Source organism: Ptiloglossa arizonensis, chromosome 1 (genome assembly GCF_051014685.1).
Source record: "Ptiloglossa arizonensis isolate GNS036 chromosome 1, iyPtiAriz1_principal, whole genome shotgun sequence".
Taxonomy (NCBI): domain Eukaryota; kingdom Metazoa; phylum Arthropoda; class Insecta; order Hymenoptera; family Colletidae; genus Ptiloglossa; species Ptiloglossa arizonensis.
In genome coordinates, this window is record NC_135048.1 from 35,485,499 (window position 1) to 35,513,397 (window position 27,899).

General features: G+C 56.0%; 1 protein-coding gene across 1 annotated transcript; it reads left to right on the forward strand.

The window, feature by feature from the left end:
* Nucleotides 1-4,439: 4,439 nt before the first annotated feature.
* LOC143145771 (uncharacterized) lies at nt 4,440-27,740 on the forward strand. Its single transcript, XM_076309485.1, has 3 exons — nt 4,440-5,882; nt 24,698-24,867; nt 26,058-27,740. The coding sequence occupies exons 1-3, from the start codon at nt 4,925-4,927 to the stop codon at nt 26,379-26,381; spliced, it is 1,452 nt and encodes a 483-aa protein (XP_076165600.1). The 5' UTR covers nt 4,440-4,924; the 3' UTR covers nt 26,382-27,740.
* The last annotated feature ends 159 nt before the right edge of the window (nt 27,741-27,899 follow it).

Below are 27,899 nucleotides of genomic sequence, written 5' to 3' on the forward strand. Positions count from 1 at the left end.
TCGAACATTCGAGGAGGGCCTCCCGTCTCGTTCGTTACGATTTTTCGCGAAATTCCTTCTCGTTCGTTCGAGGGAAAGATCGTTCGATTCTCGTCCGCGAAGAGCTCGATCGATAGAAAAGTTGGACGATTTGTACGCTCGGGCGAAAGAGACGCGCCGCGAGGTAGGAATTTTGAAAAATGGCGTCGGACGATCATCGAACACATTTATCGACGCGTCTACGGTCGAATGTCGACAAATGTTCCACCCGAGGAGCAATTTCTCTTCCGCGTTCGTGGAAAATGAGAGAAGATATTTCACGGTGGCTGACGGTGCGCTCGCAGACTGCCGGGTTAGTTTTTCTCCGGGTGGTTCGCGGCTGTTCGAGTCCGGAACGAGCAGCGGCACGCCAGGCGGAAAAAGGAAAACTACGTAAATTTTATTATCATATTTCGTAGATTTTTCAGGTTTCACGGTATGACCCCTCCGTGGACCGTTCGAAGGACCACGGACGTTCCGTAATATTTTTGTCGGCGATCCCCTTTCGAGATATCCATCGCCGGTGGAACTCGCTCCGATCCCAAGTTCCAGCTTGCTCGTCGTAATTTCGGATCGCGCGTTCATCGCCGAGCGGCGTCGAACGAACAAAGCCAGCGAAATCGATTAAAATTTCCTACTTCTTCCGTAAAGTTTTTACGCCGCTTCGCTAACTCGAGAGACACCGACGCGGACGCGCACCTCTCGGCGATAAATATCGCAACGACGCGTCACTTTTTCCAGCAACGATTTCATTTACTCTCTCGAGATACGTATTCGGTTTCTTTGCTCGGGAGCGTCGCGACAATGTACGGTTTGCACCTGGTTCGCGCGACGGGTAAGAGAACGCGAGGAAGGAATACCGAAGAGGTCGGCTCGTGGAGCCGGTGACCGACCGACAGAGATCCTCCCGTCCCTAATGACTCGGAGACAAAATCTAGGATTCGGAATCGGTTCCAGTTGGTCCTTTCGAGATCCCGGCGGGTCTCTCCTGGTAACCGCGAGATCTACAAAGTTTTGCGGCAACCTTTTTCGTTCGGTGGAGTTCTCGTTCGGCGCGGCACCGCGCGTTCTCGTCGGATCGTAAGGAGAGTTTAGTGGGCCGTAAATTTCCTCGACGTTTCCAATTACGCGGCTTTTCGCGCAGGGATCCCGGTGGCCACCGGTTACTCGTGTTTTCGCGCGTTCGGTCACCGAAACGGACGATCCGTCCCCCACCTCGGCTCGTTTTACGAGTTCGCGGTACGCGTTACGTTTCGAGACCCGTTCCCGCGATCCGAAATTCGAGGAACGAAACGGTCCCCGAAGCTCCTCGGAAACCCGCGCGTCGAACGATCGGAAACTCCGCGAAATTGTTCGTCCCCCTTTCGTTTCGCTCGGCTACGCGTTAACGTCTCGTTCGTCCTCCGTTCGCGGTCTCGAACGAGCTCGCCCGGACTCGCGCAACATTCCGTAACAAAACGCGCAAATAAAATATCGTTTCTCTCGGGAACAGCACCGGGTCCGTCACCGAATAAAAATGGTCCCTGAATTCGGTTCGAAACGTACGACGGATACGCTCGTTCGTGCACGGGTTAATGCGTACGCACACGCACGACTAGATTGTGTGCGACGAATGCGTCGTGCTGTTAGTAAGCGACAGAAGGTGGATGGAAAGCATCATTCAGATGTACCTCCTAAGTGCACGAAGGAGCCACGAGTCCGGCTTTATGATAGTTATTAATATCGAATAGTCAGCCACCGTGCCCATTACGGACATAATGGGACGCAATTTTTTGCCGCGACAATGAGGCACCCCGTTAAACACTCGATGTGTTTGCATTATTCACGCGGATGATTAAGCTTCGTTAATATATCCAATGGCAGGACGTAAAATAAGAGGAGGACGCGCGAAACAAAGGTGACTCGAGGCCGAACGAAATCCGGGCGTAACGTTGCGTAAAATTTTCGAGGAAAGATCGCGACACCGGCTCCTCGGGATCTTCCCGCCGATACGTGGTCACGCGCGGAGAAAATTGGGTATTCGCTCGGCGTCGTGTTTCCTTTCGGTGCCGTTTCCAGGGAACGCCCGTACGAACGGGCAGGTACGTTTCAATGGTTAATTTCTGTAACCGGTTTACAACCTGGCCACATTCGTTTTCATTAAACCAGTATTGGGATTTTGTTCTTTGCTCGAGATTATTGGGCCTACGGTGCATAGAAAATCCGTAAATAACCCGTCGACGCGGGCTTTGGCAAAGGAGTGCACGGAAGCAGGTAGCGCGGCCATCCGTGGCCCTAAAGCTAATCCTGTCGTCGTTGCTCGAAAGACAACGGTGGCTAACCGGTCGCTCGCTCGGGTAACGACGTTTCGATCGACTCGAGAACAACGATAACTCGAAGGAACTTTATCCGGGACTTGGACGTCCGAAGTAAACGCGGTATCGAAAGCCACGGACGAAGCCGAGTCGCGCGTTCTCAATTTCCATCGATTCGTCCTCGTTTCTCCGTTGTTCCAAGGTCGAGGCGTCGAGGTGTCCCGTTGCGCGAACCTATCGGTCGAGGCGATTCGATGGAACCGAACCCGGGGAAAAACCGGCTTTCCCTCGAAAGAGGTTACCGCGTCGATTCGTTGGCAAATTTCAAGGGTGGGCAAAACGGGCCGCGCCACCGCTAGGTCCTCGGGATTAGAAGCATTGATTTTCGTTACTCGCGAGAAAGGCCGACTAATCGGGCTCTGGAAGCGGCCGGTGTCGACCGTTTACCTGTCGGCGATACCGTCCGATCCAACGCGTACCAACAGGTGTACCATCCGGGCCGACATCGATTCTCCGGATCGCGCCGCGATCGATTCTCCATCGCGTCCGCGTTCGTAAAAACCATTACCTCCGAGGCCCGATATCGCTCGAACGCGAAATCACCGAAAGATAAGCATCGAACGAATTAACGCCGACCCGAGCCAATTCGACGATGAAATATCAAAGCGTTCAATTCAACGGGGAGTTATCTCCGAACTTGTTCCGCGTCGTTTTAACATCCACGGCGAGGTTTTCCGCCGGTCCCGGCCGGTTCTCCACGCGGAAGTGCCGAGGAAGCTTGGAAAAGGTCGCCGCCGAGTGTCGCCGGTTATTAATCGACGCTGGAAGTGAGTAAACTCGGTTAATTGGCGAAGTAAACTCCGAATAAATGCTCGCGTGATTACGCGGACGCGCGCGCGCGCGTGCATCCACTCTCGGAACGCGAGTGGGGTTAAACGGCGACCGAGAAATTTCCACCTCGTTTCCTCGCCCGTAATTTATAAACGAGTGGCTCGCGTGACTCCGCGAGACTTTCTGCCCGGCTTAACATTTTTCCAGCTAATCGCGCGCTTAAACTCGCGTTGCACGAAAGGCTCGCGCTGGGCCGTTACACGCGGGACCCCGCTTTCGCGTCGCATCGTTGCCCCTGTTTCCGACCGTTCCAACGGAGAAAAACTCTCACGAGTAAATCATCCACGGGGAATATTGCGACGATTCGCGGTCAATATTGCGATCCCCGGTGACGAATAGTCCGAGAAACCCTCGGAACGCGGACTCTCCGCTCCGGTGAGGGTCCTCGGAGCCTCGACGCGACGAACGGACCTGGTCGGAGCGAAGCGATCTCTCCGAGACGATACCACCCTGGCCGAAATCGAAAAATCGAGAAATCGAGAAACCGAATTCGTCGGTCGAAATATTGAAAAACGCGGAACGAGCCGCGGAGACGATAGAAATTGCGCTCGAGGAGGCAGTTTCCGCGAGGTCGCCACGACGACTCCACGCGGAAGATCACCAGGAATCGACGTCGCGACGCCCATGTGGCCATCCTCCCACGATAGGCGTTCACCGAAAGGCGGAGCCGCGACATGCGCTCTGCCGCGTATCCCGCCCACGAAAACCGAGCGGATCGGTGAGAGGCTTGGAAACCGAACGGGCCTCCAATTGCCAGGTCCGGGTTAGCTCCGGCGGCGATCCCATCCTCGCCAATGGAACGCTGGTATCCACCTGGGAACGTCCGCCACTGGTGGAGCCTCCGCTCGCGAGCACGGTGTTGCCGTTAACCCGCGGTGGGGGTAGAGGGTGTATCCAACGAGGGGGCTGGCGGGAACGCACGAGGTTCCCCGAACGGCTGTTTCGGGTCCCGTGAGCGCGAGAGAGAGGGCTCGAGAAGGACGGGAACGAGGAACGGCCGAGCGACGAAGAGAAAGGGACCCGCGAACCGACCAACGGGACAAAGAGAGAGGGCAGCTTCGTAAACGCCGAAATCGGCCGAGTTCCTCCTCGGCGGGAGCCCAGTCCTTACTCTCAGTCCCGCTGTGAACGCAGCAAGGAACGCCACGGATGTTTCATCCTCCCTGTTCGGTGCGTTGGAGGACGTTGACGTGACTCGTGTTCGTCGTCGTCGTCGTCGTCGTCGTCGTTACAGTCGCCGCCGCCGCCGTCGCCGCGGTTCGACAATCGAGAATCGTCGGTCGTTTCCGAGCGGGTTCGATGCGCGACGGCGGACCGTCACGCACGCGTGGCATCGGCCCGTTTTCCAACACCGAAACCGTCCGACGCAAAGATACCGTCGAGTTCACCGAGTGTCGCTCGGTCGGGTACTTTGACGGTGACCGACCGTTCGAGAGACCGGTACGAGGTTGACGCGCGGTGATCCAAACAAACGGACCGTGTCGCGAGGTATTCCTCGACGAACGAGCAACAGTGAACTGCGAACAAAGTGTGTTTACCGTAGACCGTGTACTCTTCAGTGACGATCAAGTGCGCGAGGTTCCGTTCGATTCGAGGGGAAAGTTGTCCCCTAGCTGGACGGGGCATCGGAGGAGGTAGCGGGGACACATCCATGAGGCGGTTCCGCGCGACGCGATATCGTACCCTCTCGCACCTCTGGCGATAGAGTCCCGTCGATCATAATGATGAACGCTTTCCTGGACGGCGTGACCTCGCACCCTCACCACCTGGCCAACCTGGGCATCAAGCTGTCGCCCGGCGGTAGCGGTGCCACCGGAGGATCCACGGATCCCGGTACGGGTGTGCAACCGGCACCCGGGGAAGCTCCGTCTCAGCAGCATCACCACTTTCATCCCCAAGGGTATCCGCCTCATCATCCGCATCCGGCCTCGCACATGGCGCCGCACATGGGCCACCACATGAGCCACCATCCGGGTTACGCGGCCCGTGATTTTCTCCTGCGTCGGGAGCACGAGTTCAACGCGACCGCGAACCCGACCACCCCCGAGAGCGGGCTGGGCCTCTTCACGCCGCTACACCACGACGGTACGCCCGCGACGATGCAGCAGTTCCCTCATCATCCGAGCCAGCATCCGCTCGCGGCTAGCCACTACCCCGGACACTATCCCCAGGACTCGAGACTGCCTCCCCATCATCAGTACTTGGCCGCTCCGCACCTGACGCCGGCCTCGATTCATCATCAACAGCATCCCGCCGTCAGCCATCCGAGTCACCACCCTCACGGCGCGTTCCTGAGGTACATGAGGAGCAACGGGACCGGCGGCGGCGGCGGCGTCCCCGGAGGCGTTCCCGGCGGGCAACGCCAGGAGATGTCCTGCATGTGGGTAGATCAGGACGCTCCCGGACCCGGAAGGAAGCTGTGCGGCAAACTCTTCAACTCCCTCCACGATATCGTGACGCACCTCACGGTGGAGCACGTGGGCGGTCCCGAGTGCACCACGCACGCGTGCTTCTGGCAGGGATGCTCGCGTAACGGCAGGGCCTTCAAGGCCAAGTACAAGCTCGTCAATCATATAAGGGTGCACACCGGGGAAAAACCATTTCCATGCCCGTTCCCGGGCTGCGGCAAGGTGTTCGCCAGGTCCGAGAACCTCAAGATCCACAAGCGGACGCATACCGGTGAGCGACCACGATCTTTTACTTACTTTTCGACGAGAACGGCCAACCGTCCGGACCGAACGGATTCCGAGACGAGATCCGTCGCGATCGCGATCCTTCTCCCGATATCTCGTTCGGAGCGCGCCGAATTCCCCGACGCGCGTCCTCCGGCCCCTTTAAATACCCACCGGACCGAACCGGACCGCAATGTCCAGAAATCCGCTCGTCGCTGGCTCCCGGACTCACCGTCGAGGAAATTGCCTCCGCGTAACGCGCGGCGAATCCCATCGCGTCGTGAATCACCGACGGAAATTCTCCTCGAGTCGACCAGAGGAGCGGACCGAACGATCGATTCGCGAACGGTCGTCCGCCGCGCGGGACGAACAAAGAACGGCAACGATCTTTCCCCGAAATCGCTCGATTTCCACCCGAGGGAAGGGTTGCTCCGGAGATGCGTAAATAAGCCGCGCGAGCGGTTACCGTCGCCGATATTTCCGTCCCACCCCCCTCTTCCCTACTCTTGTCCCCCTGGTCCCCCCGGTCCCCCCGTGGTCCCGCGACCCGCGTCCCGTTTCGGTCGCGTCGTTTTCATCCACGAAACGCCCCCGGCGCCCTCGAGTCGTTTCAATATAATCAACCGGCTCTTTACGATGACAAGAATTTTTCGGGGCGCAATTAAGAAATTACCGGGCCATATATCGTATCGTTTTATGCCCGCGTCCCTGGACAATGTATTTACATACTTATGTACGAACGACGAGCGGCCTTCGCCATTGGTCGGGACCCGACGGACAGACGCCAGCCGCCAGCCGCGTCCAGCCAGCCGGGAGATGCTTTCCCTTCGGGACTGGCTGCCGTTACGAGATTCCTTTCCGGACAGTCGCTACTAATTTCACCTTGTAGTTTTATTGTCCGTCGTTGGACCGTGGCGCGCGCGTCCCTTTTTTCAATTTCATTCCGCTTACGAACTCGGATCTCTCGCGACCGGACCTTTGCGTTTTTTCCTTCGGTTCGAACGCTGGCTCGCTAATAACGCGCGGCTGTCCGTCTATTTCGCGACGACGCGAGAGCGATATCGGTACGCGACGAAAGACGTCCGCGTCGATCGAAAAGAAGAGGCTCGACGAACATTTTCAAACGCGTTCGTTTTTGCGTTTTCTCAGCGATCGAGACCTCGTTCGGTGCGTCGAGCCCGCAAATACCTCGGGAACGCAATATCGTCTCGTTAACGACTTCGGACGATGAAATCGCGTACTCGAGCGCTCCGCCGTTTCCAGATTGCGCGTATTTCCGTTCACAGGGATTTAATTATGCGCGCATCGTCTAGCCACCCTTTGTATCGGGGTCCGTGCATCGCGCGCGATTAAATTTCGCTTCGCGTACGACCGAACGACGCGTTATGGTTCTTCCCCGGAATCGACGCGTATACGGCTCGCTTTCGCAAAGTATTTTTGCGGAGCTGGACTCGCTCGGGAAAGAAATCGATCAGAATTCGTTTAGCCGCGCGTCGGTGAACGAGCAAAGCCCTCTCGCAACCCCTTTCGGAATAAATTGGCATTTTCGAAAAATGCTCCACGCCCGGCTTGACGCTTTGTCTCCGAGCGTTCCCCGTTCACGCGCGTGTACCTATTCTCGCGCCGCCTCCTTTATTGCCTCCCTCTTTCGGCGTTCTCGAACCGCGCAAAACCGATTCGAGCAGAAATTCTTTGTTTAATCGCAAACGCGGCGGACAAATATTTTGGTTCGAGCGAATTAACCGGTGTCGCGCAACAATATCCGTGAACGGAAACCCGATCCACCGACGTCTCGCGAGACTCTATCGGGAATCGTCCGAGCTCTCGATCGAAAATTCGATTCTCTTTCGATTGTACGAGCGTTCCCGTCGGCGCGTCTCGATCCGCTCAAAATTCTCGCGGGAGAGATTTCCGTTCGAAGCGTCACCCTTTGAACGATTTCCCCGATCTTCGAACCTCGACCCGCGAGCGCGTTCAAAGTCTCGTTTCCTCGACCCCGGCCGGAACGATAAGAAGCGTTTCTATTAATCCGCAGATGCGACCCGGTGGGACGGTGTCGGTCATTAGGTATAAATTGATATGCATTATAAAGAGACGCGCTCCCGTCCCCCCGAGGCTAAGGGAGGATGAGTCGCGCGAGGAGAGGAGAGGAGAGGAGAGGCGAGGAGAGGAGAGGAGAGGAGAGAGAGAGAAAAAAATTGAAGAATAGCGCCGTAACGCGTCGAGGCGATCTCGCATGTGCGTGGTGCGAGCCGTGACGATTGGTCGGATCGACAATGGTTTCCCCCTGGCTCGCGCGCCATTGGTCAGGATTTTCGAAGGGTCAGAGACGCGTAGAATAAGGGGATGATACGGGATGAGTCGACGGGGGTTGTTGCGGAATAAGCGTTAAGTAGGGGCGAGCGTGTCGAGATAGGTGCGGAGAAAGGGGACCGTGCGAGTAAATGGCTTCTCCGTCGACGAAACCGAACGATCGAAACTTTACCGTCCTACGCGATCGTTCGCGCGGACAAATATTTAGTATTCGCGTTACGGTAAACGAGATCCCCGACTCGCTCGATCCCGCTTCGCTGCCTCGCCGAGGACGAGTATCTTCTCCACGATTTCCGACATCGGTTTCGTCGTTTTCCCTCTCCCCGAACAACGCAAAGATCGAGATCGAAATGGATTTCGAGTCGGTCCGAGCAGAAACGAAATTTCGAGTACGCGATACGATCGCGCGTCTCCGCTCCGCCGCTGGTAACTTTTCGAACGCTTTCGATCGGGGCTCGTCGAGACGTTCGATCGAGACTATTCCCGAAGCAAATTGTTTTCCACCGAGTCTCGCGTCGCGAAAAAGACGGAAACTGGACACCGTGCGCCGTATCCGGCTCGGCCGTGTTGTCCATTTCGCGGTGCGTCGAACGCGCCGAACGCGTACCGAACATGGGTAACGACCGTTCGAGAAGGAAATCGAGGAGAACGAGATGGAAACACGGAGAGCGAAGAACCTACGAATTACCGGATACAGGTAACGCGCTACGTGGAAAGAGAAAGGAATTCGAGGAATCCGTGTTTCTCCGAAGCTCCGAAGCTCCGAAGAGGTCGCGATGCCGGGAGCCCACTCGGGAAGATTCGGGACGACCTAGAATTTGTCCTCGAAGAAGAATAGACCGATCGCGGGAAAATGGAAGAAGGCGAGCGCCGGTGAACGCGGACCGAGGGATACGGGGGAGGAGAGCGAAAGAAAAGGCAACCTCTCGGAGAAAAATGAGAAAACAGTGCCAGGAAGCGCGAGAGGATATTTGCTCGGCGAACCGCTGCCAGGAAATCGACGACGATCGACAATGCCGTAAAGCTCCGGACTCCGTTACGGGGAACATTGTAAGTCTCTGGGTAACTAATGGCGGTTGGCCCGCGAGATCGGAATCGGGATGCACGATCGGACTCGCGCGAGACCAATATGGAAAGCCGAGGCATTATTGCGACGAGTCCAACCACGCCGACGGAAACGCGACGAACCGACCTTCGAAATCGAATCTCTCGGTAAAACGCCCGTACGAATCACTTCACCGACTATACGGCTCGATTCTACATTTTAAGAGAACATTTCGAGTTTCGAAATACCGAGAACGAACGAATCGTCGAAAATGTCCCTTTCGCGTTCTCGATGGAACAGTTTTCGAACGATGACGAGGCGTGATCAACGAACGAACGAACGAACGAACGAACGAACCAAGAACGCGATTCGATCGAGAGGGTTCCGATTCGGAGATAAAACGCGTCGAAGGAGCGGTCCGCTCGGCGCGACGGTGCGTTCTCTCGGCGCTTTCGACGACGATCGATCGTCGAGTACTCGCAACGTCGTCGCGTATTATCCGGTGTAGTTGCAAATCGGTCGCAGAGACCTTCGATACCGTCGATTATCCGTTTCGCTCCGATTAACTCGGCGGATCACAGTTTCGACCGAGAGTATCGCAGTATCCGAAGAGAAAGCACTTCCCCGAACGAAAGTCGTAAAACACCGAACGTAATTCAGCGTTTTATCTCGATTAAAGTTCGCGGTTTAGCGTTTCGTTCGGGGAGGAAAAAACGTACTTTTCCGTGGCGTACTCGAAGCCGGGGAACTTTCTTCGTACTTTAACCATCGACGAAACGCGAGATCGAAACGAAATACACCGTGGAAGGACCTTTCGCGCAAATTCGGAACAATTCTCGATCGTACGTTCGTCGCGCGGCATCGTTTCGAAAGCGCAGCAGTTCTCGAGCAAAGAACCGAGTCGACGTACATCCCGCGGAAGAGGAAACAATTCGGAATTCGGTGCATTTCGTTGGCACCGTTTCGCGAACGCGGTAAAATCATCGAGAGCTCGTCGACTCGTCGCGCGAACGATACTTCTTCGACGGAGGATCCGAGAAGAGGGAGTTTCCGTACGAATCGTCACCGCGGAAAAACGTCGTGGAAAAGCTCGAGGATAAACCCGCGGGTCGATAAGGGCGAGACGGTCCTTCGCGCCTGCACCTCGAAAAACAGCCACCAATAAAAAACCACCCCGGGTTCCTGTTTATGCCGTGGGTTTGTTACTTCACCGCCCACACCTTCATCGATCGGCCGACACCGCCGTACTCGTTCATCTTCGACAGCGCGGAACGCGAAACGCGAAACGCGAAACGGAATACGGCTCACCGGAAATGTGTTCCGTCGAGGCGTTACGAAGGAAACGCGTCTTTGGAATCGCGCTCATCTCGGGGGTAACGGCTTCCACGCGGAATCGTCTATCGGAAATCGCGGTAACGTTTCGAGCGTGCGAACCGTTCGATTCGTTTCGCTTCGCTTCGGTTCCGTACGCGAGCCTCGTCGATGACACGCGTTCGGAGCACACCCGCTAACTTTCAAACTTACCCTCGAAATGAAGAGATCGAACGCTCGACCGGAGAGATTTGCGCGTCCCGTTGTACGGTAGCCAGGCGTCGGTAAACGGTCCAAGGGTCATTAAAAGAGGATTCGTGCGTCGAAATCGGCGGCTCTGTTCTCGCTGCACCGCGAGCCCCGAGGGTACCGGGCTCGCGTATATTATTTGAAACTGATTTAGACGGAAAGATTTGTTGCTAAAGCGAGCTGCCGGGAGTGGGCAGAGCCCCGTGCTAGCAGCCCCCGGGGCACTCTCTCGGACCAGCGTAACCGTCCGAACTCATCGCCATTCCCGACCATATGGTACGCTCCGTAACGTTACGCCTTCGACCTGTCGATGGATCCTGTCCGCGATCGCGGTTTCAAATCGGACGACTCTCTTTCCTCGTGGGCGATCCCGAGAATCTCTACCGAACCTGCCCAACGATGCGGGAAATCGATCGCCGCCTCACTTTTCCCAACGATCTCGTCGACGATCTTCGAACGCGATTCGCGTACCTTTAGATTCGGAAACTTTGAAAATTTTACGTCCCGCGTTTATTTTCGATCGCGATTAAAGTTGGAACGTGGTCGAAAGGTCGACGATTCGGGGTCGAAGTTCGTCGGTCCGATTCGATTCGACACCGATACCGGAATCGAACGTATTTCCGTTTAAGGTCGAGAGACGAGAGACGAGAGAGAGAAGCTTTTATTCGCGTTAATAAACGCGAATTAGTCGGAAGGCCGTTCTCTCGTCCGTCGAAGCCGGAAGCGGCTGTTGATACAGTTAATGGTGCGCGTCGAGTTTGATGGACAAGCAATGGCGATCGAAACGACGGAAGCGACGTGAACGCGCTCGACGAGACGACACCGCTAAACGCGAAACCCGCGATGCAGCCCGATAATAGATACCGCGGCTCGCTCGATTGGCTTCTACAAAAACAGAACTGGTTAATTATTGCGCCGATCCACCCTTTCCGAGCTGTGCTCGCAGCTTGCCACTCTCGCTCGGTCAGCTGAAAAAATAACGAGGCCACGCGTTCGCTTCGTTCCTCGCACTTATCGATCAGTGGCCAGAATCGTTTTCTTTTCGGTGTTTCGTCGGGTGTACCGTGTATTTGTACACCTTGTCGTTTATTTCGAGAGAGACGCCGCGCTTCTACGACTTTTGACCGGCGTTTCGGGATCGAGGGATTTCGCCCGTTTCAAATTCGTTTTTACGATCTCGCTTCGAGTCGGAAGAATCGGAGCCGAACTCGCTGGAGGATTCGCGATCGGCCGGGATCGAACGAGAGAGAGAGCGCGCGGTACACCCCGCGTTGTCGACGATCGTGATTTTTAACGCGAATCGTCCGATCGTCCGATCGTCCGATGGTTCGCGCGAGGACCCGCGAGAGCGGCCGGTCGGCTCGTTTCGCGGGACGGTGAACGCGACAAACAGGTTTCTCGTTAACGCTCCGCAGTTTGACGAGAAGTCTCCGAAACCGTGCGACGCTAATTGTGAAGTAACGCGACGCGTGGCTACCAGAATCGGGATTCCGATGCAACCGGTGCGCGCTGGGTGCGGGAATCGCCGCTCGGACGATTTAACGCGGAAACGATCGCGCGCGCGCGCGCGCGCGCGCGCATCGACGTTCGATCGTTTCGTTTTCAAAGCTACCGATTCGAAACGCAGCGACTTTGTACAGTCCCGAAGTTATTGTGCAACGTTCGTTGCAGTTTCAGCGAGACGGTTCTGTTAACGCTCAAAAGTGTTCGCGCCGGAAACGGGTTTATTATTTCATCGTTCGGACGCACGGCCCCGATCGGTGAAATTTTCTCTGAAAAGCGGATTAAATCCGGCACACGTAATCCGTTATCGCGAAGGTTTTCACGCGCTGACGTAAATGCGTAGGTGCAACGGAGACGTCGAAACAACGGAGAACGGGGCGAGAGGGTGGAAAAAGAAATCAAACATTTCTGGTTATCTTCCGCGCGCGATGGGCCGTTCGACGAGAAAATAACTCGGGTCTCTCGGTTCCGCTCGGGAGGAACTTTTTCTCGTCCCTGTTCTCTCGTCCATTTCCATCGTTCGAGGCGGCAGAAGCGTGGATCACGGGCCACGAGCGAACCCCGCCGCCACCGCCGCCACCGCCGCTGGGAAAATACCCAGCGAGAAATTAAACGCTGCTAAGCGATCGCGTGTTTTTCTGTTTGCCCCGAGAGCGTTGCCGTTCTCGAAAAAGTCTGCTCGCCGCGGGTTGCCGAATAATCGTCGGCTCGCTTCCGTTAACACGTGATACGTTTCTCGGTAAAGAATCGGTTTTTCGCGGTGGTTCGCGCGTTCGAATTTTCTAGGCCAGCCTCTTCCGGCGTTCCACGAGGAGTCTACGAGAGGGAGAAACGGTCCGTTCGTCTCTACCGAGAGAAGGAACAGCGAGACGAGCGGGTAACCGAAGACGGGGTAAATCGTTCCGGAGTTGGTTCGGCGGTTGCTACCGCGGGTACGGTAGCCTCGACGGAATAATGCGTTTCGCCGCGCGCTAAAGACGGCCCTGGCACAATGAAGATCATCGAGAAAATATCGAGTGTCCGTAACATTATACTTTTGTGCCGTTTAAATGCCAGCGGCGTCGAACGGGGGGACGGGGGGACGGGGTGACGGACCGACTCCCGATTCCACTTGCCTCTAAGGGCGGAGAGACACCACGCGCTTGTTTCGCGCGTTCCTCGATGCCACGGGACACCAGATATCCGGATCGTCGCGTTCGGCTCGCGAGAACTTTCGAACCGCTCCGTCCCGCGAAGGGGAAAGAATAGGCGTATCGTTTACGATACACCGGGAGACCAAAGACCGAGAGGTTCCTCGGTTTTCGAGGCGCTCCCGGTTTCTCTTTCGGCGACGGTAGGCGTCGAGCGAAACCGGAGCTTCCCATTTTACGTTCGCGGCGTTCCTCCGTCCGCTCGATCGAGAATACCGGGGAAAAACCGAACGATCGTTTCCGCGCCGAGGAAGCGAAATCGATTCCCTCGATCGGCGCAGCGATCGTTGCACCGCGTGCCGTTTACTTTCCCGACGATCGAATTCACCGATCCGAACTCGTTCCGTAAGATTCTCGCGCGTTTCGTTCCATCGAGACTTTGACGCCCCGACGAGTCGAAAGGTCGTCGAGGTTTCTCGGCCGTTCCGAGTCGAGCTACGTTTTTCCCACAGTTCTCTTCGTCAAATCTCACCGAAGACGCAAAAGTGGAAGTGGAAGGGAAAGACGAAGGAGACGACGACGAAGGAGGAGGAGGAGGAGAAGAAGAAGAAGAAGAAGAAGAAGACCGGGACGACGACAACGACGAAGGAGAAGAAGGGTCGAGCGGTTGTCTCCGTGGTCTGGTAGGAAAGGTCGAAAAAGGGGGAGAAATAAAAAAAAGAAAAAAAGGAGTGGGAGCGTAAAAAGAAGGAACGAGGAGAAGAGCGGAGAAAACAAAACGGAATTGCGGGCTAGCTGCGGTGGATGATTTAGGGGGCGAGGGTCGCGGGTCGAGACCGGGCTCTGGAATGCTGGACCCTCTTCTCTCTTCTTCGAGTCCCTCTCCTTTTCCATCCACGAGCTCTCTTCGATTTCCTCTCTCGCTCCTCCTTTCCCTCTTTTTCCTCGCCTCGGAATCACCGCCGGAGGAGGATAAAATGATAAGGGACAAGGATAACGGATAGAACATTTACATAGGTCGTTAGTGCGGGCGCGCGCAGGCACCGGGCTCGCTGGACGCTCGTCCGGAGTTTTGGCACCGATCCGTAGGATCGCGAGACCTCCTTCTCGTCCCGATCGTCGCTCGAATTTGTCCCCGTATCGCGATTCGATGCGCATCGAATTCGATAACGGGGGTCGCGGGACGCTCTCCGATCTCCTCGGCCCCTTCCGAGCGCCCCCGACCGCTTCCAACGAAATTGGGCCAACGATCCGGACGGGATATCGCGAGATAAACTCCCTCCGATGTAAATAATTCTCGAGTGGCTCGAATCGGCACGAATACCACGAATACCGAGAACGGGCATCCGAGGAATGCGACGAATCTAGTTCGTAAAGAACGCGCTTATCTGGATCGCGACGGAGCGAATTATTACCGGGAGCGGAGTCAATTATGTAAGTGGTCGACGCCGGGACATAATTTGTCATCGAAGGAATCACGATTTCGCCGTTCGATCGATTCCGAGATAGCGTTAAAAAATCTCCCTCTCGGTTTCGAGCAGGTTTCCACGAACGACCGAGCGAACCTCCCTCCTTCGGTTGGCCGTCCCACGGGATCCTTCCCGGAGGACCGGGCCGAGGAGGGCTCGTCAAAAACCGTAAGAATACCGCGACGTCTCGTCCGAAGTCGGGGCCCCCACGGTCGCGTCGTATTATAATTTAATTTCGTAACCCGACGCTGTGTGCCCTCCGAGCGAGGAATTATCGGGGAGCGCGCGGCGCGTTGTAATTTTCTCGTACGAAATTCTAACGCGATCTCGAGACGAACGGTCCGAGAACCGTCCCCGGCTCGGACCGGCCGATCTCGGAAAAACCCTCGACGATCCCTCCTCGAGGAGGGTTCGCTTCTGGAAACCGCCGCGTCGAGCCGAGAGATAACGATCGAGCGAGTTTGTACACACGTTAAAATCGCTGTACGCGTTAGCAGTCGCGTTGCGCGAATTTATGGCCGGTTGCCCGGCACAACGAGCAGAATGGGTTGTTAGCAAAGCGCAAGAATCAGTCGGTGCGGCGCATAGGTGCCGCAAATTGCGCATTGTTCGCGGCTAATTAGGACGCTTTACCCGGAGAACGGTGAAACGCGTTCCGCGGCACGGTGAACGGGGGGAATCGAAAAGCCAGCCGGTCCGTGCGAAGTTTGCGGGGGAATCGCGAAACGGTGCGAAACGAACGCTCCGGGAACTTTAATCGAGACTCGGATATTTCGAGCGAGTCTTCTCCAACGAGAGAGAACGCGTCGCCGGCGGCGTTTCCCGCTCCGAATCTTTCGGAAACCGTACGCTCGTCGAACGTTTCGATCTGGTCGCGTTCGCGGGATACGGACCCACTCTCGTTGTTGTCGCGAGATTTCGCGACGCGTCCACGTCGAGATCTCCGTACGGACTAGCGGCCGACCGATTAAACCGTCACCGTGACTCTTTACGCGAGCCTTCCGTGTAAATCGTTTTCCACCGTCGCGAAACGACGAATAATTTCGTAGCGCGAGCGCGAGCGAGATCGAGGCGAAGCCGAACCTCCGAAACGCGCAACATCGATCACTTTCGAACGGCAAAAACGTTTCGAGGGAACTATCGCGCGTCGGACAGCGAAAAGTCGCGATAAATAAATTTCCAGCGCGAAACGGCACGCGAACACGCCAACGGCGTATCAACGACGGAAAGGCTCGTGTCGAACGACGCGAATAAATGGGAACCCGCCGGGAAGATCGGAGCAAAGCTTCCGCGTTTATATTCTTTTTCGAGGGAACGACGTTTCGCGAGACAACATCGCGACGCGGATACGATCGAGGATCGACTAATGTTCATCGCCGCGTCGGTGTTCCGTGACCGTTGCTCGCTGCGTTTCCGCGAAAGTGTTTGCAGTTTGGTCGCGAACCGGGCCGAAATACGATCGACGGGAACAAAGGTATCGAAGGATCGCGACCGGTCGGTCGGCCGTCCCCGCGATATTCGGCCGAGAGTCTCTCGGGCTCTAATGGTTTCGATGCGCTCGGACGCGCGCGCGTACCTGTCCGGCGATGCGTGTGCACGCGTGCACAGCTATCCTTCATGCGGTCTCGCGTGTTCTCCCGGCGTCGATGCACGCACACGTTGCTCCCGCGGCCCTATCGTTGCGGACGTAGGAGGGTGGCGAGGGCCCGGGCCACGCACGGTCTGCACACGGGCGTGAATTATGCCTCGCGCGAGATGTCAAATTGCTCGCCATATCGTAAAATATACAACTCCTCGCGCTGTGGGAAACATTATGTTCTCTCCCACTCCGAGCGCGATCCCCATCGGTCCGATCCTTCCCCCGTCGTTCACCGATCGGCCCCCTTTCCTCTCCGGACGAGCGAACCGGGCCCGCTCGGCCCGTCCGATGTCTCTCACCCCTATCGAGCGCCTACCGATATTCCGTCTTCTCGAGATCCACGACCACCACCGGACCTCCTCGCGAGTTCCTTCCGCGACGATTACCGCTCAATTAACGCTCCGAAAGACCGCGCGAGCGCACGAGCGCGCGCGGACCTCGATCGGGACCGCTCGAAACGTCCGGCGACGCACACTCGCTTAATAGCCGGACGATAATACGGCCGCGGGCTGGAACGCGATCCGATTTAGCAATCTCTTCGCCACGCCCTGTGTCTAATCGTTCGAGCAGCCCGACTCTCTGTTCATTAATAAGCCGAAAACTGGCCCACACACGAAAACGAGCCGGTAGAACGAGGACCGAAAGAGAGAGAGAGAAAGAGAGAGAGAGATCGCGCGCACGCGCGCGCAACTCCCAGAGGTTCCTCGGGATTCTGGAGCGTCGCGCAACCGACGAGAGTTCCTCGAGCGTCTACCCTCCGTCCGCCGCGGCGCGAAAAATCGTCGAATCATCGACGCTCGATAAATACCGATCGATCTTGCGCCAGCATCTATTAATGACTAAACGTCGGCTAACCAAATTAACCGTGACCAAAGCGCGTTTAATTCGGCGTTCCACCGAACGCTGCCAGCATTGTTTTCGATAGCGCTGGCTCGCTCGAGAGCTCCGAAACCGGTCGACGATAATTCGTGTTTTCGAATTAACGTCCGCTCGCTCGCGATCCCCCGGCACCCCGGGTACCCCGGGTACCCCGGGTACCCTTGCGCCCGACCCGCGCGCACGTTTTCAACTGGATTTTTTCAAAGACGAGACCGTAAGAACGATTCAAAGGTGACTCTGAATTATTACCCGTCGCGGCCTCGCTAATCTCGTTCCTCGAACGAAGACCGACACTCGCTTCCCGACAATGTTTCCCGTTTCTCGCGCGATTCAATCCCCTCCCGTTGAATCGGATAAAAGGCTCGCGATTAAGAAACCGGGATAAATTTACATCGGTCGAGCGTTCGACGAAGCGTCGCCGTTACCTGGTAACTCGATGTATCTCGTTCCTTCCCGTTGCTCTCGTTGGTCCTCCCCTGGCTCGTCTCGAGGATCCGCGGCGCGAGCTTTCAAGAGTTAATCCTGGCCGCGCGTAAATCACGAACTCGGTTCTCGGGGGCCGCGAAACTTTTCCGCGGGGTTTCGAGCGGCGCGAGGTTCGCGTTCGGGGATAAACCGAGCGGATACGGAAACGATCGGAGCAAGAAGAAACGGACGCGCACGGAGGAGAGAAGCGAGGCGAGGGACGGTCGGTCGGTCGAACGAACGCCCTCGAGGGGGCTGAAACGACACCGAAGGACCCAAGTAGCCGTGTACGCGAACGCGAACGCGTACGCGTACACGTCCGTCCGGCCGACCGACCGGCACTCGAAACACAATTCGTTCCGGTTCTCGAAACCTGAAATGCTAATCCGCGGACGTTCTCTTTTGACCGATTATACTCCCTCTCGTTCCCTCCTCGGTGTTCTCTCTCTCGGCGTATCTCGTTCTTCCCCTGTCCCGCCCTCGGTGAAAAGTTGTCCGGATTCGGCGTTGCAACCTTTTCGCCGACTCGAATCGAAAGCGAAAAGTTCCTTTCGGGAAAAATCCTCGAGCCCGAACAATGGAGGTCCTAACAAGCGATCGGTCGTCTCGTTCCCTCGCGGCGTCGACCTTCTCGCCCGGCTCCCGTGCCGTTTAGCACCGGTGCACAAAGATGCGACAAAGCGGTGAACTTTGTCGACGCGCAGCCCTCTTTCGTTTCTCTTTAACGGGGGGAACGGGGGAGAAATCTCGGTCGAGAGCTCGGCCGAAAGCCCGCTCGAAAACTCGCTTCGGCGCGATTTGTTTGCTGTTTTCTCCGTGGCCCGTGCAAAACTCGACGAACGTTTCGGTGGTCGTTGAACGGGGGACAAGGGCTCGCACCTAATACCGCCGCTCGCGTCAATGGCGAGTTTCGAGGGCTCTCGAGCGTACCTGTGCCCCTCGAGGGGCGCGTTTCGATATCGAGCGTTCGACCGATTCGGAAACCGTTCACCGTCGGATCTACGGTTCGACGAATCGAGAGAACCGTATTCTCGGCCGATGCGGGTTACCCGACCACGCGAACTTCACGGTTTCCGTTTCGCAGGGAGATACTTTTGCGCGAAACGCGACGAAGGTGCCCGTCCGTGGTGCCCGTTTCGCAGCGAACGCATTCAATTATGGTAGATCGGTGCAAAGATACGCGGCAACCGTGACAACTATATACGCGCGGGTCAGTGTCCAAAAAAATGCCACCTTCCACGAATAAATAACGCGCGCTTTGCATACGGGGGAACCCCTCCCTCCGTTCAGGGCCGTACGGTAGCGAGGAAAAGAGTCGACCGGGCTCGCTCGAAAATACCGTCTCTCTGGTCGCGCATCGCCCGATCGAACAACGACGGAATCCCGTCCGACCCGAAATTACGATCCAAGTATCGATTTCCGTGTAATCGGCTCCGAGCCGCCGTGAAACCCTAGTCCGAAGCTTTTTCGGTTTTCACGCGGCCACCGGGAGGACCCGGTGCACCGACCCTGGTAATTCTAGACGGGCACCGGCATACCGTGCCCATGGCGCCCCTATCTTTTATGCCGGCAGTTTCTGAAAATCTCCGAGTTTGATCTGACTCCGTGCCGGAGGGACGATGACAGAGGACAATCTCGCGAGCGTGAGAGAGAGAGAGAGAGAGAGAGAGAGAGAGCGCGAGAGAGAGAGAGAGGTGGCCGGGGAAGGGAAGATTAGTTGCCAGCGACAGCAGCAACCGCAGCAGCAACACGTGTGCTCCGCGGCCCAGAGTTTACATAAACACGTATAAACGTCGTGTAAACCGGCGCGCGAGAGGAGCAGTCCCTCGAGTTTCGTCCGCGCGAGCGTGTGCGAGTGCCTCGCAACGGTAGCATCCCGACTCGGATAACGGCCAAGGATATACGACTCTAAACTGCGTCTACGTGCAGGACACTGGGCTACCGAATTTTCGAGAAATCTAGATTCCGCGATGATTTTTCGGAAGAACGTCACCGCCGCGTCGCTCGGAGCACACCGATTCAAAGGTCCGTGGAAATAAACGAGAGACGGCGAGCCCCGTGATCGATCCCCCGACCTTCCAAAGTTATCGCACCTTACGACGAGAAACATCTTCCTTCTGTCTCGAACCGCGAAGAAAGATACGGATATCGGGCCGCGCGATTTTCCAAACTCTTTCGAGATCGATCGGGCTCCAAGGTCCCGCCTAGTTTCAGCGAGACTCGGTTCGGGCCATCCTTTTATCTTATCTCGACAAGATCCGTAGGTGGTGGTTCGGCTCTACAATAGAGATTCCCGGTCGAGTATATCATCGCGAGGTGTTCCGCTCCGCGGAAGGTACACCGGGGCGTTGGGCGCGCGGAGAAACGAGACGGTGGAGCGAACGCCAGAGAACGGACAAACACTCGAATTACCTCGGGAAAGAAACATCTGCCGATGGCGCTCTCCCTTTCGAAGCCAACATGGCGGAACGATCGGTGCATCGACCGGTAGTTACGTTTACCCACGGATTTGCGGTTCTTTTTTTCGCCAACCTCCTGCTTTTCCCCGCTTCGACTTTTCCTCCCGTTTCCCGGCCGGAGGATCTCGCCCTTCCTCGTTTGCCGATTCACCGCTGCGGAAACCTTTCTCCGCCCGGGTCGCGCAACCTTCTCGATTCCTCGCCTTTTTCCAGGCAGGCTCGCGCGGATTCTTACCACCGTTCGAAAAATAACGAGGAGAAGCAACGCGAAGGGACGACTCCGAAGTTTCGACTCTCGGGGAATACGCGTCTCGCGAAGCTCCGAGGAACAAAAGGGTTGGTAAACACGGACGCGAAGCCCCGTTGCAAAAGGGAAGAATCGTGATGCAATCAATTGCGCGTACCAGACACTTCCATTTTCGGCCACGCGATGATTATCCAATCACGATCTGCCGGGCCGGCCGATTCTAATTCCAGTCGAGCCCCGGTGTCCGATGTTCGTGCAGCTTTCATTAAATCGCGACGTTCGCGTTCCGATCCCGCTTTTATCCCGCCACGGAAAGCTCATCGATCATAAGCGGCGGTGCGCGATCGTCCGATCTCGAGACTTTTTCTCTCTCGCTCTCTCTCTCTCTCTCTCGCTCCCTCTCGCTCTATCCGCGTCTCGATCTCGACTTTTGCCACGAGGACAAAAATCACGCTGGAGGCGGAAGGCGAGAGGAAACGGGACCGAGACCGAGAGAGAAGGACGGACGGGACGGTGCAATCAATTTACAAAACGCGAACCTCCCCGAGCTTATCTAGATCCAATATCTCACGGTCCTAATCCGTGCCAAGATCGATCTCGTCGACTTCTCGGATCTTATCGATGGCAGCCGGAATCGACGCGCGGCCAACAGGGATGATTTCTCGGTTTTCGCTAATGCCGAACGTATAACAAGAAAATTATCCACGCGAGAACCCTTGGATAATGGAGGGGACCGCCAAACGGAACCGAACCGAACGAAAACGAAGGGAGCCGACCAGCCAGCCAGTCGGCCAGTCAGCCCCCGGACGGTTTCCAAAGAGTGGAGAGGGTTTGGTTTTCTGGTACGGTTCGCAACAATGTCCGATGCCCCGGGACCTGGTGTCCTCCGCGAGTATAATGCTCGCGAAAAATCATCCATTATCCTTCGATGAACCAAGAGAGAGGGTGGGAGAGTCCGAAAGCCGGCACAATGGTGTACGCCCATATATCACTTTGGAGATTTTCCGAAAACTGCAGCTCGATGAGTCTCCCACCAGGAAGCGTTCGAGAAAAGATGGAATTCCAGATTGCTTTTATTCCGGCTGTTCGAGGTGCGAACCGTACCGGCACCGAGAACCTTCGCGTTCGAGACACCGCCGAGACGGAAGTGTATCGATGATAAATCTTACGGGCCCGTACACCGTACGTTCCGAGCGAACGGACGAATCTCTTTCGGACCTGCGTTTCCTTCTTTCGGTTTCGTTTCTCATCGGAATCTCCTTCCACCGAACGACTACGAACAACGAACCGAACATCGAGAACGATTTTTCGATCGATTCGATCGGTCCTTATTTTCCCGATCCGGTCCTTTTCACCTTATCGTCTTCTATTTGGAAAGTATCCGGATCCGGGGCACGGGCGCATCGTGATTCTCGAAATACGCGCGTGCATCTCTCTCTCTCTCTCTCTCTCTCTCTCTCTCTCTCACTAACACGCGCACTCTCTTCCCTTCGATCCCAGCCGTAGCCAAAACGATTATAATAACTATTTTATCCGGCGCGGATCTGGGCCATTGTGCCTCCCCATTCTGAAAGTCATAACACGGTGCCTACACTGCCCTTCGGGAACTGCTCTTCGAGGCTCCCTTTTGGCTGCGCTACACTGTAAACCCGGTGCACCGTGAATCTCGAGTTCGTACACGCGTCTGTGTGCGTTCACGTTTCTCCTCCCTTCGCAACGAGCTCGAGCGTATTTCGCATCGTTCGAATAGTAACGACTCGTCGGTCGATCGGTTCCGCTTCGATCTCGTCGATCGGACGAATTATCGGTAACGTCCTACCCGAGGAAACTCGGAGAAAACATCTCCGTTGTCGTCCCGGTATAAAATTCGCACGGAATCCTCGGAGCGGATCGAAACTTCCTTCGAGCGGAGTCTCCCTTGGAGAAGAATCCCGTGGCGTACACAGGCGAGCAAAGGAGACGACGCTTAGGACGGTGCGTCGCGCGTGTATTGAGGCCTCTTCCTATAGGAGCTCGGTACGCACACGCGTGGTTCTCCTCGCGCACGACCGTCGGGGGCAATATTTCACGGCATATTGTTGCCATCTGCACACGCAACCCCGCGCGCACGACAGAATGCACGACGTAGGAGAGACGCGAGCTTTTATTTATCTGCTATTTATTTGCCAACGTGCTCGCTACCGAAGCGGTCCCGGCGGGCTCACGACCCTGCCGGGGACAGATTTGAAAAGTTATTAATCGTCCCGTTTTTGGAAGGAGCGCGCCAGACCCGGGGACGTTTCTCCTTTGTGCCGAGCCGGGATAACCGGGCGTCGTTGGCACCTCGCTCGGAACCCTCGTTTCGATCGGTTCGAGAGGGTTCCTCGAGGAGGTGCGAATCGGTGGGTGGCGACGATGCGGACGGTGCTCCCGAGGACGAATCGGCACGTGGCCACGGTATCGAAATCGAGGATCCTCGCCGTACTTTGAACGCGATCCTCGCGCGTAGCTGGCAAATCGAACGCGTATCTCTCGCGAATCGCAAACATCGAAAGCTCCGCGAAGGTGAGGCGGTGCGAGGGAACTCGCGGCACAGTCATGTGAAACGTCAGATAAGCCGGCGACACCACGCGCGGACCGCTATCTTTCCAGGTTCATAAATATTTAAGACGCCTTCTTATGACGGCGCTGCCATAAGTACCCGCAGTCCACGTCCGAGCGATTTAAATATAATCTGCGCGGCGGTGATACGTCACGGGAACATGGCAATGTTATCGCGCTTTTCACACGTGAGATGAATAACGACGTCGCTCCGTACCGGCGCGAAAAGTTACCGCGCTTCTTTGTCGCTATTCGCGCCGATGTCGACTTTCCACGCGATACGACCGATCGCATTAATAACTCGAACTAGCCTTTCCTCCGACAGAGAGAGAGAGAGAGAGAGAGAAGAAAAAAATGGATCGCGCGGGTCCGGTAACGGGTGGGTAACGCGACCGGAGCTTGCCAACGAAAACACGTAGCCGAGAACGCGAACCGCTTCCAGTTCCATCCGCTACCTTTACCGCGGCGACCGAACGGAAAATACCTACACGCCTCGGGTTTATCGACGAACGGAAAACTTTGACCGACGGTCAGGGTTCGCGTTCTCGAGGGATTCGTCGCGTCGCGAGTCATCGAACGAAACTTTCGAAACGAATGGAAGGAAAATCCATCGCGACGGTGAAAAGTCTCCTCTGCCCTCGAGGAACGCGCGTATCCCGTTCCAGCGGGTCCTCGTTTTTACGTTCCGCTAACGCGAATCGCAAATTCGAGCCGCGACTGCTCCCCCTTTTTCTTTCACCGCCGCGACGCCGCGGGGAAACGAGAAAAAGAGAGAGGAGCAACTTGGCCACCATTTTCCCCATAAAAAATCCGCCAAGTTTGCGCTTCCTGTTCGCGCGTCTCCGCACTTCTCGGAGAGAGCGCCAGGAGGAAGTCCCGGAAAAGGGAGTCTACGGCCCGGGGAGGGGCAGGGGTGTGAGCCGACGGTAAAATATATTCCAGTCAACTTCCGGTGGAAATAAATAAGAGTCACGCCACACGGTCTCGTTGCGCCCCGACGACGGCGGCCATTCGTGTGCAGGGGACCTTATCTCTCGATATCTCTGCTCTCTCGCCCTAGGCGAAGAGGAGCCACCGGGAGAGATGTGTTTCCACCGGTGCTCCTCGAGATATACAGAAATCACGATCGGACGACCCGCGATACGATACGATCGCGGCTCAAAGAGTACCCGCGACCTTTTTTTTCTACCGGCCTCGAGAGAAAATATTTTCCCGTTCTTTCGCGGGACGTCGTTCGCTCTTTTTAACGCGCGATAATTGCACCGTGCGTTCGGAGAAGATCGAACGCCCCCGCGGCCGATCGCGGTTGCTCTCTCGTTGCTCTTGCATCGGTTGGGTAACGGACACCAAGGAGAACGACCATCGATTCGCGCGCGGAAGCACTTGGCGTTCTTTCGACGCGAAAAACGTTCCTCCGAGGCAGGGTAGGCCCGTAGTCTCGAGGCCGGTTTCAATTATCGTTGCTCGACGCGAACGAACCGAGAGTCTACGGACTCAATTACGAAGTCGTTAATTCTCGTCTTCTTTTTCCAGGAGAGAAACCGTTCAAGTGCGAATACTCCGGCTGCGAGAGGCGGTTCGCGAACAGCAGCGATCGCAAGAAGCACAGTCACGTTCACACGTCGGACAAGCCTTACAATTGTCGAGTTTCCGGCTGCGACAAGTCCTACACCCATCCCAGCTCGTTGCGCAAGCATATGAAGGTACGTTTACGATCTCGGAATTATCCGAGCCAGAAACAATTTCGCGCAACGTACTCGTGTACTTATTTACTCGGTTGCTCGCTTACTCGCTTACTTACTTACTTTCTCCGTGTTCCCGTGTAATCGCGAGCCCATTATTTCGACGATCACCGCACCCATCTTTTCTCGCCTAGAAACCGAATTTGCATAACGAACCGCGCTAATTAGCTCGTTCGCGCGGTTTTCTCCCTTCGGCGTTAAATTATCGCAGCGTGTCGCTGGCGTTTATCGTAACACCGTGAACGGTATCGAGGTGTGTCGGCGTATCGGGCCGCGCGCGTGTTCACCGTTTCTGTTTCACGCTAGGCGAAACGCTGGTAGACGCGAGGGAGAAAAAAAAACCCTTGTGGGAAGAGACGTACCGGGGGTATCCCGGCGCATGGTTCGTGCACGAACGACCACGGAATCTTAATAGGAAATTATCCGTGGCACAGAGAGGAGACGGAAAGAGAGGCAGAACCGTCCAAAAGCCAACTCCCGAGATACGTGCGCGATAGGTTCGTCGGATAGGAACGACGAGCGCCTTTCGTTTCTCCACGCTTTTCGCCGGCCGTGATTCGCGGAAGGCAGTCGTCGAGATTTGCTCACTGAATTATGAACGAAGGACCAGGGGGGAGACCGAGAGAGAAAGATGGGAAACGGAGCCTTGATCCCCGTCTCCCTGATCCCGGCTTCTTCGGTTCAGCCAACGCGCGCTCCTTTTGCTCGTGATTCCCTTGATCTCCGAAGCGATAACTTACGACGATCAAATACAACTAGCTGGGTTTTCTTTCGGTTACACGTCGGGGCGTATGCCGTGGATCGTCCCCGTGCCCGCGGTATAATTCCACGCCCGGTGGGAAAGTAAATTAAGACCGCGGGGACAGGATTTACGGAGCTCTCGCGGTTCCTCGGCTGAACGTTCGAGGACCGGGAGAATTCGCGGAGGAAAGATCCTTCCACTTTCTAAGTCACCGCGTAATCGACTCGAAGTTTGCGTCGATCCGTCGCGTCTTTCGACGATTATCCAAATTTCTCCCACCACCTTCCCGTATCGGATCCTCGAAACTCCACCTCCGAGGAACCGAACGATTCTACCCCTCGGGAACGAAACTCGAGGGTTAGGAAATTTCCCGTCCGCGTCTAACCTTAGGCTCCGCCTCTTGTTCCAGGTGCACGGCATGACCCTGGGCGAGGGCAAGATAGGAGGGGGCTACGAGAGCGAGGGTGAAGAGAGCAGCAGCAGCGGGGGTAGCTTGTCCGTGACCGGGCACACGGAGTCTCCTCAGCCGCCTCCGGTTGTCCCGACAACGACCACGGCCAACCCACCGTCGAGTCATCTTTCGGCTCGAGGGCCAGAATTGACGGAATGGTACGTCTGTCAGCCGCCGACGGTCGGTCCTCAGCACAGTCCGTTGCCGGGACCTCCGCCGCACCATCACCTCGGTCCGCATCACTTCAACCCGTTGATGCATCACCAAGCGACTGCCTACTAGTTCCTCACGGGAACCGACGACCGGACCAGTCCTTCCAACCGGATCCACGCTGCCTCGAACAACCTCCACCGATCACCGCGTTGGACCGCGCACCGAGACCTAACCCACGACGGTCGCGCTCCACTCCGACGATGCTTCTCGCCGAGAGAAATACCCGACGCGATCGAACCGCGACCACGGACCAACCGATCGAACGGAAAACCAACCGGGAATCTCGATCGTTCGCGGAAACTACCTCGACGATGCCACGTTTCGTTTCGAGTCGATAGTTTCGTCGAGTCGCGCGGCAACAAGAGGACGCTCCTATCCCGAGAGAAGTTTCACCGTGAATCGACTTTAAACGAGAAACGCGAACGAGGAGAATGGCGTTCAACGGAACCTTCGAACCGTTTCGACTTGCTTTTTTTCTTCTTCTCTTTTCTTTTTCTCTTTCGTCTTTCTCTCGTTCGACGCGTTCCCACGTTGAATCGACACGGAATCGACAAAATCGAGGGATTCTTTCGAGAAGTACGTACTCGTAGAGACTATACTCGCGACCAAAGGTAGAACGAAATTGATTCTTCGTTAGACTGTCATTAGTAGGTATTTATTTTCACTGTGCCGACGCGTTTCGTTCGGGCCGCGGAATCGATCGCTGCTGCCGAATTCGATGGAAGAAAGCCGCGTTCGGTCGTCGGTCTCTGGACTCGGGATTGAACCGCGAACGAAAATACCAAGCGTGCTATAAATACGAGAGTTCGGGACACGCCGAACCGAAAAGAAACTTACCTCCGATCGTAGCGGCGAGACGCAATTGTAAATACAATTAACCGGAATTGCCGCGAGATTAGGTGTCGCGCGTTCTCGATCGCGAAACATCGTCCCCCGCGATCCCGGCGTTACGAATCGAGCGAAGCAATTCGCGTAACTCTAGCCGCGTTCGTGGCTCGATTTATCGATTCGCGACGCGAAAGAATCGCTCGGCGTGGTCCCGACTTAATTGTTCCTCCGAAGCACGACCGATCGCGCCCGTTTCTCGCGGACTCGAACCCAATCGAAGCGTCGATAGCGAGCGAACGAAAACCGATACGCGTCAACGAACAAGCGTTATTGTAAATATATAGATTATAGTCGAAGCTGCCGAAACGGAGAACAGTCGGCGAACGATACCGGGCGGATGTTCGACGTGTAAAATATGTACTACGATTTTTCTTATGTGTGATATTCTGTAAATACAGAGACCTAGGAAGCGACACGCGATCGTAACGTTATTGTAACGATTATTATTTTCGTTGCGTACATGCTTTGGCTGTCGGAGGAGCGCGAGCACCCGAGCATCGACCATACCTGTATCATATTATAATATTTGTTTTGCAAAGATCTGAAATATATTGACGATGCGGTATATTAGAAAATTATCTGGCGTTTTCTGTCGCGCGAACGACCCCGTTCCCGTTGTTTCGACGTCGACGAAGAAAAAAACTCAATTCGATCGCGAGGCGACCGTTCGTCGAAATTACCTACCAAAATGCATTTCTC

What these genes read in the sequence shown, in the direction of transcription:
- LOC143145771 (XM_076309485.1), top strand. Translation starts at nt 4,925, where the DNA reads ATGATGAACGCTTTCCTGGACGGCGTGACCTCGCACCCTCACCACCTG. An exon ending in CCACAAGCGGACGCATACCG is followed by an intron (nt 5,883 to 24,697) that starts GTGAGCGACCAC and finishes TTCTTTTTCCAG; the next exon opens with GAGAGAAACCGTTCAAGTGC. An exon ending in CGTTGCGCAAGCATATGAAG is followed by an intron (nt 24,868 to 26,057) that starts GTACGTTTACGA and finishes CTCTTGTTCCAG; the next exon opens with GTGCACGGCATGACCCTGGG.